The sequence below is a fragment of the Chinchilla lanigera genome, unplaced genomic scaffold, assembly GCF_000276665.1.
Source record: "Chinchilla lanigera isolate Chin_1 unplaced genomic scaffold, ChiLan1.0 scaffold00054, whole genome shotgun sequence".
NCBI lineage: Eukaryota > Metazoa > Chordata > Mammalia > Rodentia > Chinchillidae > Chinchilla > Chinchilla lanigera.
This window is the reverse complement of record NW_004955455.1, coordinates 12005406-12022792: the sequence shown is the minus strand read 5'-3', so window position 1 is coordinate 12022792 and position 17387 is coordinate 12005406. Positions and strand designations below refer to the sequence as shown.

The 17387-nt window shown below is 44.5% G+C and overlaps 1 protein-coding gene across 1 annotated transcript in view; it reads left to right on the top strand.

Moving 5' to 3' along the window:
• Positions 1-17387, top strand: part of Ccdc60 (coiled-coil domain containing 60) — a 165764-nt gene that overhangs the window by 141194 nt on the left and 7183 nt on the right. The window contains exons 7-11 of the mRNA XM_005396527.1: positions 3528-3765; positions 9894-9978; positions 13348-13413; positions 16037-16099; positions 16744-16866. Of these exons, the coding sequence (XP_005396584.1) occupies positions 3528-3765; positions 9894-9978; positions 13348-13413; positions 16037-16099; positions 16744-16866 (575 nt within the window). The remainder of the gene's footprint in view (positions 1-3527; positions 3766-9893; positions 9979-13347; positions 13414-16036; positions 16100-16743; positions 16867-17387) is intronic.

Genomic DNA, 17387 nt, shown 5'->3' with positions numbered 1-17387 from the left:
AAAAAGTAAGTGATTTGACAGGCAGGATTTTCTACAAATGAGAACGTGTGTTCACTATTAAGAAGATACTATATGATATATTCTTTTCAACCCAAAGCTATTCCTAATCCCAAACCTCCCAGCTCATCTGCTCAACAAACAAACAAGCCTGTTCATTTTAGTAATAGCAACGCCCAACCACACAACTCCAGTGCTTGCTGAGCCTGTTCCTTACCACAAAATAGACGTGGCACTCATTCCTGCCCAATTTGTATTAGTGAAAAACTCAGAGAAACGACATGCAAACTCATTTTGAAAATGGTGAGCCTCATTGTGCTTCTGTGATTTTTTTAAGAGGCCGCTTCTCCAATGGACAGGTTCTGTGCTAAGGAAGCTCTTTAGGTGTACCACCCAATTCTGCCTTCTTAATGACCCCACGGAGTACTAGCCTTCCCCTCTGATGCAAGGGGAAGAAGTTGGATCTCAGAGAGGTTAAGTGACTTGCAGAAGGTCACTCAGCTGGGTGGTGGTAGTGCCAGGAGCTCATCCTGTGTCCATTTATTAATTACCAGGCTTCAAATGCCTGTTCTCCCTGATGACTATCACTGCCCTCACAATGAGTTTCACTGTTTTTTCATCAGGATGCTCCTAGACCTGAGATGTAAGAGCCTTAGTTTTATCACAAGAAGTTGCTATGGAGATATTGTGAGCATCCATCTCCAGAGATGCACAAACAAAGCAGCAGGAGCCACAAACCTTAACAGATGTCCTTCAGGAATAGTCATGACTAACATTGGAAGAAAGGAAAGTGATTGCTGGAGTTGAGCTCTTACAAAATGAAATATCCCAGCAAATGTATAGATCAAACTCTGGGCTATAGTGTGGTCCACTCACAGGGGGGCATAACATTAGGATATGGGAGGCCTGGCCGCTGTAACTCAGTTCGTTGTGTGCCCTCAGACAAGTCCTTCCCCCCTCAATTTGTGTTTCACCACCTGTAGAATGAGGATGTAGAAAGCAACTCTGACCAACTCCCACAGCCCCTGATAATTCTCTGGGTGTACAGACCTTATCGGTCCTAAGGCAGCAGGCAGTGTTCCAATGGCTTGGAAAATCGTGTTAATGGAAACATCAGGCTGGCTGGAATACTCTAGGGAGTAGTGAGGTCTGTAGCAAACCAAAACGCTGCAGCGCAACTAAAGAGAAGACGTCTGCTTAGCTCTAGCTCATTTTGCTAAATGAGAGTGAGAGCCTAGGGCTTAGCATTTTCAAGAAAAACCAAATACTTGGTTTTTTTCCATGTTAAAAATGTTGCAGTTTGTAAAATATTGGGTAAATATGTTTCCCCATAGGCCACAGTTTGCAACCCCTGCTTCCTGGAAAAGTATAAGGAACCATTCAGGGAAATCTTTTCCTCTGTTACAAAAAATCAGTCCCTACTGAGGTGGAACACAGCAGCTGGTTAGCATTGCTCCTGAGTGTTATATAAAAAAAATTAGAGAAGCATTTTGGGATTTAAGTCAGTTCAGGGAAAGTGGCTCAATAAAGGGCAAGCAAGATGCTAGAAACTGCCTGTCACATCTTCCTCCTACATTTTATTTTTGTCTGTCACTCTCAATTAAACAGAAGTGTCTGCCCTTCACTTTGGATTTCCTGCCTGGGGTGGTTAATTGAATTTTAATTAATGGCAACTTTAAGGGCACAGATGAAATCCTAGCTCGAGGGAGATGCACACAGAACTGTAGATGCAGAAAGCTTTTCTGAGATCGTATCAGCCCATCCCTTTCATTTCATGAATGAGGAAAGTGAGGCAGGGAAGTCTGACTTGCACGGGGTCCCTTAGCTCTGAGTCCAGGGCTCACAGAAAGCCTCCAAGCTGCCCTTGTGATGCAGTCCACCCAGCCTTCAAAAATGACATTGATCTGAAGAGCCTGGTTTCCAGCATCAGGAATTCGTGTTGTGTTGTGTGGAACAGAGAGATGGCCTCTGAATTCTGACATCATCCCTCCCCAGGGAAGCAGGGAGTCGAGGGGTTTCTGTCAGTCCAGCAAGCTCTTGGCTAGGTACAAAGTCAGGACAGCAGGAGCCTCATGTAGAACTCCTAATTTATCAAAGGAGAGGAAATGCTGACTCTTGGTGTTTGCTCTTTCTTCTATCACAATCATCTTGTAATCCTCATGTCCCCTTGGAGAGCTCGCTAAACCCTATTCAAACTCCAGTTCTCCAGTCTGTCACATTCTAAAGAATTCTGCCATTTGTGTAGAATTTGCTAAAGATTTGGGGGAGAGTGAACCAAAGAAAGAAAGCGATCACATCTTAAACTCCATAGCCTTTCTCTCTTTGTCTGTCTCTCTCTGTGTCTCTGTTTCTTCTCGCTGTCTCTTTCTGTCTCTGTGTCTCTGTCTCTGTCTCTCTTTCTCTCTCTCTCTCTCTCTCTCTCTCTCTCTCTCTCTCTCTCTCTCTCTCTCTCTCTCTCTCTCTCCCCCTAACCTGTTTTGAGCTCTTTCTCTAGAGAAGCCAAGGCCTGGTCGTCAGCATTAGCATTAACCTCACTGCTGTTTGGATCTGGCTCTGATACTTGCCAGTGAGGGGAAAGTGAAGAATCTTGGAGAGTGAAGAAGTCCCTCAGAAACTCGGGTCATGAGTTTAAGGAGGACATGACCTCAGTCAGTACATTCTGAAGTGACACAAATCACGAGCGTGCATGCACACACACATATACCCATAACCAGTACTCTGGCTCCTTCGCTCCCCCAAATCCACATTCCCCTCACAGGACTTTCCCGATCTACCCCTACCCCTTCTAGGACTTGTCATTCAGTCCAGCCCACCCACAATAATCATGGATCCTGACCCCAAGAATGCTGCCCCTCCGGAGAAACCTTCTTGCTCCTACTCCACTTCCTAAACATCAGGTCAGGAATGTTCTGTACCTTGGATTTTTTTAAAAACAGCAAATACCAATCACCATCCTTAAGGTCCAGGCATCAACTTGGTGAGGAACAACTGGTATACATAATTCAGGATCAGAAGCATGGCATAGCTAAACATATTCACCCCCATCTTCTTCTACCGTTTAAAAGTCAACTCCTGTAGTTATTACAAAAGAAAAGTCAAAACCAGTTCTGGAAATACACATTGGACTTCCTGAGCTTACAGTCTGGGTGCTCACTCAGTATAATAAATCTTGTCACATTTGCCTCAAATTATACACCTTTTTAAATTATCTCTCAAATTGTGACAAAAGTCACTCCAGATCCACAGTATGTTGCATGGTGTTTGGAAGGATCCAGAAAGAATTCACACCCTGAGCCAGGTTTTCTCACTTTTTCTTTCTTACTTTCCTTCTTTCCTTCCAACCTTATTTTCTTAGTTCTTCCTCCCTTTGTTCTTTCCAATCGTTCTTTTTCTCCCCTCTTCCCTTCTTCCTTTCTTCTTTTCTTCCTTTCCCTTCTCCACCATACCTCCCTCCTTCCAACTTTCACTCCTTCTTCTCCATCCTTTCTTCTTCATTTCTAAAATCTGTCCTTCTTCTATCTTTCCTTTAGACCACAAAATTCAAACTTCCTGTGGTACGAAACACCACCACCCACAAGCCAAGCCGGCGGGGCTCCATACTCAGCCTGTCTCGGACCAGTGGGGGATCCTCCCCCCAGAGCAGCATGATCTCTATGAATCCTGGCTCAGAGGAACCCCAGAGCTTGATCACCCAGGTGACTAGCAGCAAAGACATTGAGGATAATGAGTCTTCTTCAACAAAACCAGATGAAGAACCTCTTCATATCTGTAAGTTCTCCCTGAGGGGTGCCTTTCTCCCTTTAGGTCTTTGCAAGCTCCTCCTGCTTCCTCTTCACTACCACTCAATGAATGGAGACACAGAAGTCCCCAGCCCTGTTCAGTCTTCTTGGATCCCTTTCTTTTTTCCAGCAGAGATAAAAATATACTCTATAATTTGAACTACTCTGAGCCTTCCTCCCAGGGGGCCACTCCGTGGCCACTTGTTGAATTTTAAAACTACATTTTATTTAGCCTTAATTTATTTAGAATACTGTCATTGCAATGTGTAATCAATATAAAATTTAGTGAAATGGTTTATATCATTTTTACACTAAGTCTTTCAGATTCAGTACCTACTTTTAAACAGCCTTGTTGAGGGATTATTTACATACCATAAAGTTCACTCATTTGAAATGTACAATTTGCTGATTTTCGTAAGCTCACAAAATTGTACATCCATCTCCACAATCTGATTTTAGAACACTTTCATCAATTTAAAAGAAAACTTCATACCCATTACCCATTTCTCTCCCCCCTCTCCAACCAGTCTCCAAGCAGCCACAAATCTATTTTCTGTCTCTACAGATTTGTCTTTTCTGAACAGAGATTCACTTGTCTTTCTTGTGATCCCTCACCCGGAAACAAGCCTTTTCAGTAGCCCACAGTGTGGGAGACACAGACCCTTTGAGACATCCATTGCATGTTATAGGTATTTGCTCAAGAAGAAAATTCATGTAAACACACACACACACACACACACACACACACACACCTGCCTCCTTGGCCAGCATTCTTTTACACTATCTTCAGTGCATGTGACAACCAAGGTTAGGCAGAACTAACAAGGATTGGGTGCAGCATAGCTCCAAGAATGGTGGTAAGGAGGTCAAAATAGGCCAAGAATGTGCATAGGACCCTGGTAGTCAGAGCCAGAGACGGGCAGAAATGCAACCATCCAGGCAGTGGCTAGGACACAGAGTAGGAACAGCAACAAGAGAATCCCTCCACCTCTCCCTGTCAACAGAGGATGAGAAAAGTCCCCAAGCCCTGAAAAGCTGTTCTCCAAACATAAGCATAAAAAGGACCTAAGCTCAACCATCAACAGCTATGTGAGTCTTCTGGATTTCTTGAATATGGATTTCCTTCAATACTTGTTTGTGGAGCACGTGCTATATGAAAGGACGTTTTAGAAGAAAGAGGCAGACTATAGACAAGAAAACCAGAAGCAGCAACACAATTGTAGATAATACATGCTCAGAAAATAATAAAACTTAATACTGGGCTGAAGAGAGGTTACTGATTGGAGTGAGGATGTTTCATCCAGGATGGTCAGGGAATGCCTCCCTCAGCTCTGACCTTCAAGCTCAGACCTGAAGAATTGAGGCTGAGGACAGAAATAGGTCCAGAGCATAACAACCTCCTAGTCTCCTTGCCTCTTGTCCTGCCTCCACTGGCTGATTTTTCTCCATGTTGTGCCACAGAACTTTCTAAATCAGATGTTTGATCTGGTACTGCCCGTTTTAACATCCCTCCATGACTCCCTGCTGCTTCCAAGGCATTGCTTTTCATCCTCTTCTAAGTTTCCTGTAATTGGCCCAGATTTTGCCACTCCATCCCTTAAACAGGGCCGTCCAACCTCCCCGCAGTGCATTCCTCTTCTTAAACAATCCATACCCTTAAATAATGTATTTGATATTCTCGTTCACCCTGACTCTTCATCCTGTAGATGCCTACTCAACCTTCAAGACCCAGCTCAAATGTCCCCTCCTTTCTGAAGCCTTCCCTGACTCCCCTTGGATTTCTACTTTGCAAGCCTCTTAGCATTTTATATGGGTTCTTATTGAGTACTTAATTTAAATTTAAAACTACATCTCACTCTATCAAGTAGAAACTTCTTTTGAGAAGCTTCTACAGAGATCCAAAAAATAGTGATTTAAAAGAGATTAAAAAAATATTTTTAACAGTGAATCCAAAAGGTTATCGTGGATCCCATTTTTTTTTCCATTTACTCTGCCACCCTCCACAGGACTCATGACCCAAGATGGCTTCCACGTTCTAGGCTTAAAACAGAAAGAAAGTAGACAAATATAAATGTGCCCACACAGCTGGGCATGGTGTTGCATGTCTCTATCCCAAGAATTGTGGGAGGCTGAAAGAAGAGGATTGCAAGTTCTAGCCCAGCCTGGGTAACTTAGCATCTAGCAAGACCCTGCCTCAAAATTTAAAAAAATTTAAAAGCAGAGGATATACCTCAGTGTAAACACCCTAGGTTCAATGCCTAGTATTTTAAAAAAGTGCCCACACTCAGCTGTATTCAAGCAACCTTCTCAGCAACTCCATTCTGTACTTCTACTAAAATCTCATCCCTCAGAAACTTAATTTCCAAATCATGTCCAACTGCAAAAGATGCTAGAGAAATTATCTGGTAAATCTTTATTCTCACCATGCGGGAAGAATCATAGCTCTGTTGCTAAGGAGAAGGGGAGAAAGGAATGAGAGGTCAGTGCAGGCGTGAATGTCTTGCCTTCAGCCTGGTACACAATAATGGCTACGAAGTGCATTCCCATCGGAGATCTGCTTCTAGAAAGGAAAGGCCTTCTACTTTAGTCCCCGATTCCTCCACTTATACATTAACCTCCATTCTATTTGTCAGAGCCTTGACAAAAGTAGATTAAGTTCCCAGTCTCTCGCTGCCTTCTAAAACTTCCTCACATTGATTCTGAATTCATGAATCCTATTCCGAGAGATGCACCATTTGACCAAGGTCTAATTTCCAGGGTGAGCAACATAATGAAGTCTTTGTAGGTGAAAATCACTGAAGACGGCAGGTTGTGGCTTCTCCATGGACAGACACCCTCCCCAAATCAATGGCAGGGGAATCCCAAGAAACTATTGCTATTCCTCCTACCAGTTATAGAACTGTTAGAGGAGAAACTCACTGAAATAGTAATTCAAAATGTGCCCCCTGTACTGTACTTTTTGTTACCAACCCGTGTAACAAAAAGACCTCCTTTATTTTCCCCAAAGAAGAAGAAAAAGATGAATTGAGTCACTCAAAGGTTGGATTCTTAGACAACCAGGGGTTAGAAGGTGGAGGAAGAAAGAATTTCTTTTCTCTGGTGATGCAATTTGGCCTTTGAGACGCTGGGATGCCATTTTCTCTGAGCCATGGGTCGTAGCACCCCACACCCCCAGGAACTGAGAACTGAGATGATTCCTCTGTGTGTGAGCATCAATCAAGAGACAACCTTCCTCAGGGAAACTCCACACTGTAGCATCTGCAGCCTTCCCAAACAAGTCCATTCTCCCGGTAACTGTGAGAAGTCCAAAGACTTTGTTCAATTTCACACATGTCCAACCTCAGCTACATGATGCATTGCCCTTCGTACTGGTACCATTCTTGCTCAGAGGCATGTAGCCAGCAGAAAAAAATTCTGTGATTCACTGGGCATAGAGCTTTACATGTAATTCCCTAGCGGTGTTGCCCAGTGCGCCAGGTCACTAGGGCCATTTCCTGTATCCATTCACCCTCTGTCTGATTTGCTTATGGATAGGACAGGAGCAAAGGGAGCACTGTCCATGGTTGCTGCTTGGTGCCTACGAGAAAAAAGAAAGAAGAGGAACCAGTTGCCACTCTCTCACTGACAGACTTCTATCATACCCCAAGGATTCTGGGATGTGTGAGGACAATGTATGTGGGCATCACAAGACCAAAATGAAAGTTAGATTCAGGCAAAATGAAGTTGTGTCCACAAATTGAAGATAGAGTGGAAAATGGTGAAATCTTCATGTTTATCACAACCCAGATGACTCCCGAGTTTCTAAGAATTGGTACTCTCCCCAGCACCCAGTGAGTGATTGCCCTCATCAACAGGGCTGGACAATTGCTCTTGGGAAGCTCCAGGCTTTGGGCCTCCATTCCAGGTATGGCTTTTAAGATCTGAGCATGTTTTGACTACAGGCACCCAGCAAGGGGTAAAAAAATGTCTTCACTAGCAGTACCCTCCTTCATGGACACCTACATACTAGCTCAGTGTCCCCCAGATCCCTGAATTTTTCTCTCCTTAGTTGTTCGCTTATCCATTCTGCAACTATTGACTGAGATCCCATGTGCCAAGAACGCTACCAGTGCTATCAATAGAAAGACAACTAGGATGTGACCCCTGGCCATGAGGAACTCACAGGCTAGAAGGAAAGGCCCGCAGGTGAACCAGCAATTGCCATCTCATGAAATCAGTGCTGTGAGGGAAGTGAGGAGAGCCGTGTACTGCAGGAGTCCATAGGCGGACCCATTGCCAGGTGGAATAGATGGAGAAGGAGGAGAATACGCCCTCAGAATTCCAGAGAAGGGAGGAGACTCAGAGACCTACCAAAAGTTTACAAACTTTTGTAAACTTCAAGCCCTCTACTCTGTATTCTGAGACAGTACAAACACCACCAGTATTTTCTATCAAGGGAAAAAATAAAAATCAAATATTATTTTTCTTCTAGCCACGTGGCATGGAGCTAGCCATATAGCCAGCCATATAACATGTTTGCTCACCTGGGGACACAAACAGGGTGCACTGTTGGGAATATATGTTCAAGACTCTCCCTTCAGTTGCTTAAATTCCATTCATTGCCAGTGTAAGATTTTCTTTGTTTCTGGAATTATTTGGAAATTATCTCAAAAGTCTCCCCTTCTTATTTCCTGGGAAGGCTCTGATCTTCCAATGACTGTCTGTATGTGTAGCTCCTCCTGTTCTCATTCCCAGCTTCTTCTGCTCTCTCTTGTTTGTAAATCTGGGGAGAAATTCTGGAGAAGATACTCACCGAGTTACAACCTCGCACGGCGGCATTTCAGCACCGAGGACAGCTTCCAACTGGAGGAAAAGGAAGTTCTGAAGCCCATGGTTTTCTAACCAAGCAAGTTCCAAGTGAGAAATAAGTGAAGAGACTAGAAATTTACACATATGCACCCATAGGAAGCATGACCATTCACTTCCAACTTACCATTTTCTTTTTTAAAAACATAGTTCATATTTCATTTTTCAGCTTCTGAAAGTGTTGGTGTATTAATTTCGTGACGAAATGCCACAGCTCAGGTGGCTTAAAGCAACGGGAATTTATTGCCTCAAAGTTATGGATGCTGTACATCTAAAATCAAGATACTAGCAGGGTCATGCTTTATCTGGAATCTATAAGGGAGACGACTTCCTTGACTGTTCTAGTTGGTGGTAATTGCTGGCCATCTGTGATTTTGATATATATCACTCTAATCTCTGCCTCTAATATCATATGGCCCTCTTTTCCCTGTGTATGTTTCTTTGTATTCTTATTAGGACACCAGTCACATTGCACTAAGGGCCTGTTGCACTCTAATATGATTTAATCTTAATTCATTATGTCTGTGTTGGCTCTATTTCCAAAGCAGGTCACATCCTAAGTTACTAGAAACTAAGACTTCAGTATATCTTTTGGGAGACATGATTCAAACCATAACAACTAGTTCTGAGGAGGTATTTCTACACTACATAAAAACTAATGGTATCAAGTGTGAAAATAAAAGGCGACTAAGAGGAGTGGTGGGAGCCATAGGAAGCTGAAGAGCACCCACTTATCTAAAGGCTACACTCAGCATGTAGCAGGAACAAGGGAAGGTAGCCCCATCTCAGACTCTTTCCCAGGGAAGCTAGAGCTGTCAAATTTTATGCAGAGCCTCATAGGTTTAAAAGGTTGGCCTATACCTCATACCTAGTGAAATCTATTTGTGAGCTTGATGTAGCCTGTGAATCAACAGTTTGAAAAGCCCGGCTTATAGAGATCAGAAGGGGTTTCCTGAACAAGATATCCTCTTAGAATGGGTAAGAGCTCCCTCTGATTGCAGCAGAGTTTAATGTGAGTAAAGGAAAAACAAAGAACAGCCAGATCCTCCAAGGCCTCATAGGACATGTAGAGTTGCCAAAAGAAAAATGAAGTCATTGATAGGTTTTAAGCAGGACAGTACATGGTAAGATTTATGACCGTGATAAGCCACCCATTTGGACCCCAGTGGACTCTCTCTCCAGCTCTCTGACACTCAAAACCAAACCCAGTCTGGAGTCTGGCCATGCACAATACTACTTCAAGTTATGAGTAATCTCTTCTGTTCCCATTAGATCTGCAGAAGCTCCTGGAAATGGTTCGGGAAGAGGTCCGTAGGACAATTATGATGGAATATGACCTGCAAAGAAAAGCTCCCAGGTATTTCTCTTGACGCATAAATGATAGCAGCCTAATGATGTTCATATTAACAATAGCAGTGACCAATTATTGCGTACTTTCTCTGTGGCAGCACTGTTCTATATACTTGGTTCATGTGTCTTACCTTCTGGGTTTTTACACAACCCTACAAGGTGGGTATTATTATTTTTTATATTACAAGTAAGGGAATGAGGCTCAGAGAGGCTAAATGACTTGTTCTGGACCACACAGCATACCAGTGAATGGTAAGATCATGACTTAAATTCAGATCTTTCTCATTTCAAAACTCATCCTCTTAACCACTCCACTACACTGCCTATTGAGAATCCGATGCATTTTCAATCATCCTTGTCATGAATATTTATGACTATGCATAGACTCTGTAGTAGTTCTTATCATGAGAGGTGTGCTAAAAGAAGAGTTTGGAAATATGAGAGGGAAAAGGGCATATTTACCTACTCTGGGATGAAGATGAGGATCACTTTATTCTTCCTAAAAAACTTTAAGATTTGGATGAAACAGGATACCAAAAACAGTAAGGCACAGACAAGACAGGATGGGGAAAATGTGTGCAGGCAGCAGTGTGTAAGTGTGATCAGAGGGGACCATGGCACCTCCAAGGAGAAGAAATACGGCCAAACTGGGATGAGGAGAGGCATACACTGGTCTGGGGATCTCATCTTAGGGAAGCTCACCTCCGGGATTTTTGTTTTGTTTTGTTTTGTTTTGTTTTGTTTTTCTCCGGTACCAGGAACCGAACTCACGACCTTGCGCTTGCCAGGCAGGCGCTTTTGCCGCTGAGCTAAATCCCCAGCCCCTCACCTCCGGGGTTCTGAGCAACAGGCATCTTGTGAAGTTTCAAGGCAGAAACAAATAGGACTGGTTCATGAAAGGGTAACGTTGGACATGAACCCAAGGTGTCACCCTTCTGCTGGAAAGCCCTGTCCTTGGGACTTCAGACCTCTAAAAGCCTCAGAAAGAGTGCAAGGTAGAGTTAGAGTTCCCTTCTCAAGTGTAGATCCCTCTGAGCAAGCAAATTACTGCTTGCAAATGAGGCAGGAGAAGAGGTTCATCATCACCTTCAGCCTACCGAGATGCTGGCTGTGACTTACGGGCTATTGTTATTACCATAATTACAGATCACTGAGCACTTCCGTGGCCATCACGTCCTGCCTCTGCCTGTTAATTATGAATTTGTCTGCTGGGGCCTCAACTTCCATTGAGATTCTGGAAGGTGGCACGTGGAGGCACCCAGAGACAATGTTGACCTATAAGGCTTGTGCTGTTGAACCTAGTTTGTCAGTATTAGAGGCACGCAATGAAGAACATCAGCCCAGTCAGACCTCTTCCTTTGTAAGCGCTCACAGCAAGGGCACTGGTTTTGAAGTCAGGCTGATATGAGTTAAAAACCTGGTGCCTTTGGGAAAATCACTTGGACCTTCTTGAAACGTCCTGTCTACTTTGCTTTCCCATCACTGGGACCAAACATCTGACACCCCCAGCTTCAGAAAGGAGGGGTTTATTTTGCTAACTGTGTCAGTCCACAGTGAGTTGGGTGCTAGGCAGAAACTGCATTGTGGAAGGGTATGGCGGAAGATAGCTGCTCATCCCATGACAACCAAGAAGCAGAGAGAGAAGGGAGTTACTGGAGCAAGAGTGCCCCTTTCTAGGTCATGCTCCGCTGACTCACCTGCAGCCAGCACATTCAACAAAGGAACTCGTCAATGGATCAATCCACCGAGGAGGAAGTGCCCCCTTGATCCAACCACCTTCCAAGCACAGGAGACTTAGATCTAAGCCCTCACACCTGCATTTTCTCATCTATAAAATGAGATTATGTAGCGCCAAAGTATTGGCCTTGAAACCCCATACTCTAGGGACAAGCGCCATGCCATCATTTAATTGCTGTGTGACATTAAGTAAATTGTTTCACCTCCCTGAGTCTGATTCCACTTCTCTAAAGTGAAGCTCATTAGCTATCCAAAGGAGCAGGAGTGTGAATTAGATATTACTCTTGTAAAGTATTATGAATATTATGGAGATGATGTCTATTTCAGTGAGTCATTTAAAGCGCTTAGTGAGATAATGCATTTATTTAACAGGATAGTTGATGCCTGGAATAGAGTAAGCACTCAATAAATGACACTGTTGGTGGAGGGTAGGGCTGACATCAGTTTTATTTCCTACATAGTGCCTTGTGAAATCTTCACAGCACCATTAACCATCACTGATGCTCCATCTCCAAGATGGAGAAGAGTGGTGATGAGCGACTTCCACAAAGGTCTTCAAAGACAGAATCACACTCCAGCCTGGGTCTCAGGAGACCCATCACGTGGCCCCTGCATTTAATCTAGTGATAATATAACCATGGTTACAGCACAAGAATCATTGGAATTTCCCTTCCTCATTAATTCCTCTGGGAAAGAAATCTCCCTAATCTCTCTCTAAGGCGGCAGCCACAGAAGGCTTCTGAGGAGCTGCGGGGAGACAGGATCAGCAGCATTTTCTGCCCCCTCACCTTGGAGTTGGGGCCTCTTTCTGACTTTGCACAGAAACTGTCCTCCCAGTAAGGTTAACAGGAAATCCTGAGGTGTGTGGGAACCCAAAAAAACCAGCCTTGTCCAGCTGCAGACTGTAAGCCAGACTGGCACCAAATCATAAGAAGCATTTCAGATAGGTAGGCACTGTTTCACTGAATGCTGAGGAGTTCTACAGGGCTCTGTGTGTGTGTGTGTGTGTGTGTGTGTAATTGTATAGGATACATATATATGTGTGGAATTCTAAGGATATATGTATATGTGTGGAATTCTAAGGATATATGTATATGTGTGGTTCTAAGTGTGTATGTGTATATGTGTGTGAAGTTCTAAGTATGTGTGTGTATATGTGTGGAACCCTAAAGAGTATATATGTGGAATTCTAGGTATACATGAGTGTGTGGATTTCTAAGGGGTGTGTCTACACATGTGTGCATGTAGAATTTAGAGATATATATACCTATGTGTTCAATTCTAAGTGTAGGCATGTGTGCGTAGAAGTCTAGGTATATGGGGGTAGTATCCTATAATGTGTGTGTGTGTGTGTAATCCTTGAATGTGTGTGTGTGAATCTAGGGGTGTGTGTTTGTGCACATGTGTGGTTTTAGATGCAGCATCTGGAGGACCCTCCTCCGTTCACTGAATGAAGATCTCTGGAACTACAGCCAAGGAGATGTGTTCTTACCAATTTCCAGGGAATTCCTATGCCAGGTGGTTCTGAAGAGTCCCACTCTAGGAAGAGGACTCCCATCCTCTGTTCTCCCACCCACATCAGCTGCCGCAGGAGCATGATGTGCTCAGCACTTTGTTGACAGACCCTCTTGCTTTGCAGCCTCCTGCCCATGATCCACAAGAGTGACTCTGTCGTTAAGGAGGGGCAGGCTACCCACAAGTCAAGGTAGGAGGGCCTGGAGCCCACAGCAGGTGGATGGGAACACTCCTGCCCACTACAGGCCATGGCAAGAGGAGCAGAGAGTGTTGTGACCTCACTGGAATCAAACCCCTTCCTTCAGGTGGCTGGGTGTGAGAATCCAGGCAGTTGTCCCAACAATTATATGTGAGAAATTTTAAATCCCCTAGCAATAGAGAGCTGTTTGGAGCATGTAATACAGGACTATCCGTCTGCTCTTCTTTTTTTTAATAAATTTTATCCTGCATATTTGAGGTTTATGGCATGATGCTATGGGATACAGATGGATGAACCTGGATGACCTCATGCTAAGTGAAATGCCTTTCCCCGCTTGGGTGATTTGTAATGGAGAAGTGAAGGGCTTCCCTCAGTTGCTTAGGGAGTACTCCTAGATCTCCTCTATATCCTGGGATTTGTACTAGGCTTTGAGGTTTCTGTAGCAAACAAACAAATGCATTCTTTCATGGATCTCACTGTCTAGATCTTTTTGCTCCATAGATGCCATATCAGTTCACGGAAGCCTATGGATTCCTTTCAGAAAGATGTTTTAAATACAAACCACAAATTACAAAGGACAAAACAATTTGGAACATAGTAATCTCTGGGCTTCTTTACTGAAACCGTATTTAATAAGACATAACAGCGGGTCTAATAACTGTTGTAATTTTGGATTAGTTAAAGCATAAACAGTTTTTCAAAATACTTCCCATAATTATAACCTGATATGCAAATACCTGTGATTTTGATTTCAGTTAAAAGCTAGTTGCAATAAAGATGAAGGTCCATCTACACTGATGGATCCTTGAATTCTGCCCATGCTTATGAATCGCTAGTTTAATAAGAATGTTATGCATTTCTCAAATAATTAGCCATAAAATCATGTTTATGAAAGTGTTCTAAAGAAGAAAGAAGGGGGATTGGGAGAACTTTTAGCGCCAATTCTGAAACAAGGCAGAATTTGACATTTAAGCTAAGATTTGGAGAACAAAGAATTGGTTTGTTTATGGGAATGGCATTGGAACAGGTGCAAGAGGCCCCGAGGCAGGAGAAATCTTAAAAGCCCTGAGAAAGGACCAATGTGGTTGAAACTCAAAGAAGACTAAGGGAAGGGGGAATGATGGGGCCTTTGCTACTCTATTTGTTTCGCTACCTAATAATACCACACTCTCTCACCTCTCACCTCCTCTCTTACTGTCGAAATTATTAAAAAAAAAAAAAAGCAGAAGGGAAACAGGAAGCAAGTCAGAGTCTTCATGGTCTTCAAAAGATTAATCTGCAGAAATTGGGGGCAATTAGCCTCCCAGATTTTATTACTGGGGACCTGCATCCCATCCAGGTGGTATAACGGTTTACCTATCACCTAGCAGACCTAAGACCTGTGAGTCCAGTCCCATGGACTTCTGGGAAAAGCAACAAAGGTCAAGGTCAGAAGGGAAGGGCACCCACATGGGAATCATAAGACAGTCTTACCTGTCAGAGACAAAGCAGTCAAGTTAGTTTCCAAGTCTATGGAAGAAACTGGGGCAGAGAGGGAAGGAGAAAAAGTGTTAGACAATGATGCTGAAGGCCCAGGTCACTAAAAGGCCACAGAGAAAGACAGAGCAGAGAGAGGGGCCTGAGCTGAGGTCAGCATCTCTCTCTAGGAGCCCTGCCAAGGAGGAGTCAGAGGACAGAGTATGCATGCAAGGAACCCAATCATCCCCTCCTAGAGAGGGCCACACCATGTGAGGAGCACAGATGAGGAAACTGATGATCCGGAAGGGAGTTGCTTGCCCACAGACAAGGAGGGACCCACTGGGTTGGGCTCTGAATCCAGCCCTGTCTTCCTCCAAAGCAGAGTAAAATGGGTGTTCATTCAGATCAAGGGCCCAGGTTAGAGAATTCTGATGTCTGTAATCCAAGCACTCTGGGAGGCTGGGGCAGAAAGATTGCAAGTTCTAGTTCAGCGTGGGCAATTTAACAACCTGACAAGATGCTATTTCAAGTTTCAAAAGGGCTGGGGACATAGCTAAGTGCAAAGGCCCCGCGTTCAATCTCTAAGAAGGGGAGGAGGGGGAAGGAGAAGCCAGAAGGAGGAAAGCGGGAGAAGGGAGGGGCAGGAGGAGGGAGAATCCCGTAATGAGGAGGCGCTCTGGGGTTGAGAGCACCAAAGACAACACAGCTAGGAGGACTCAGCCATCTCTTACCTACATGCACCTCACCCCATGTTCTGTGTTGAGTGCAAAGGGGAGGATGGAAGGGTCCAAAGCAAAGTTATCCTCCAGAGGGAGAGCCTGACTTTATATAAACAAAACTGAGACCCAGAAAATATGTGATCCTCTGACATTGCAGAGGCAGAAGACCAAAGCATACAGGACATGCCGTGGGCCCTAAAATATGGTAGGATTGAGCAGGTGGTAAAGGAACAAGGAGGGTCTTCAAGACATGGGATATGGCAGAAGAGAAGCCAGGGAGTGGGTAGGGGGAAACAGGCATTGAGTTCTGGGACCTGGATTAGAACCACCTCCTGTGCCTGACTCCTCGAGGCTTGCAGTTTCATGGGGCCCATGGCGGGAGGCTGCTTCTGAAAAGCACACTCAAGGCAACATGAAACCATCTCTTGATGTTTCAGTGAGAAATCCAGCACTACCAGTGGAGAAAGCCACACCCAGTTAGTCCAGAAGAAGACAAAAGGGTAAGTCAGCCAAGTGGGCAATGGCGGGCTCACTGTGGTGACCACACACTCTGCCTTCCCCTTCCCGCGGTTGAGTAAGTGACCCAATGCAGACCAGAGCCCAGAAGCCACGGACAGTGCAGGACAAGGGGCTTGCAGGCCAACGGGCTTGCAGCCAAGATGTCAAGGGACACACAGACAATAGCAAGAAGTTCCTCTGCTGTGCCAGGCACTGTGAGAAGCATTCTGCATTCGCTGCCTTGTTTATTCCTCAAAAGCAATCCTATGAGGCAAGGACGTGTTATCCTATTCTACAGAGGAGCAAGCTGAAAGTCGTCCACATGAAATATCCTGCCAGCCCCCACATAGCTAAGAAGGAACAGAGCTGGTATTTCAGCCTGAATCTCCCAGATCCAAATTCTATCTCACTGTCCTTAACGTGTGCCACACACTCAAGTGACCAGCTTTTTCACTGTGGGCTCATTTAATCCACCAGCCTGGTATTATTGGGAAAATCTATCCTTCTACACCCAGGGTTGCTAGGAGAAGCTCCAGGTAAAGGCAGAGAACTCAGGGGCCCAGGGAGAACAGAATGGGACCCTTGAGGCCTCTAGGGGGTGCCCCTTTGACTCCACCCCTCAAATTCTTCTTCTCTGTGTCCACAGCCATGTTAACCGTGACATCACCCAGTACAAGAGCGGGATCTCTAGCCTCATGAGGGCCAAGTTTTACAGCATAGCCCAGGAGGCTGGCTTCTGCCTGCAGGACAAGATGGAAGTCCTCATGAAGTAAGGGCGCGCCTGTGTCTAATTCACTCACCGAAGACTTATCTGGTACCTGCTGTGTGCTAGCAGGTGATGGGTGCTAGGGCTATACCAGTGCAATAACAAAGGCATACTCCCTTCCCTCAGGGAGCTAACAGTGTCCTGCAGAATTGGGGCAGCAACAAAACAACTGCATCCATAAATGGAGAGATCCAGAATTACAGGTCATAATCATCCCGTGCAGGAAAATGACAGGGTACTATGTCAAGGAGTGAGGGAAAGGGAGAGGGGGCAGAAAGAAGGAAGAAAGGAGAGAGGGAGAGAAAGAGAGAGAGGGAGGACAAGGGGGAGAGAAGAAGAAAGAAAGAGACAGACACTGACAGTGAGGAGGAGGAGCCATTGGAAAGGGAGGAGAAGGAAGAGGGAAGAGGTTTGCTCTTCTGCACAGTCCTCTCTAAGAGGTGACTTTCTTTTTTTTTTTTTTTTTTTTTTTTTTTTTTATGGTACTAGGAACCGAACTCACAACCTTGCGCTTGCCAGGCAGG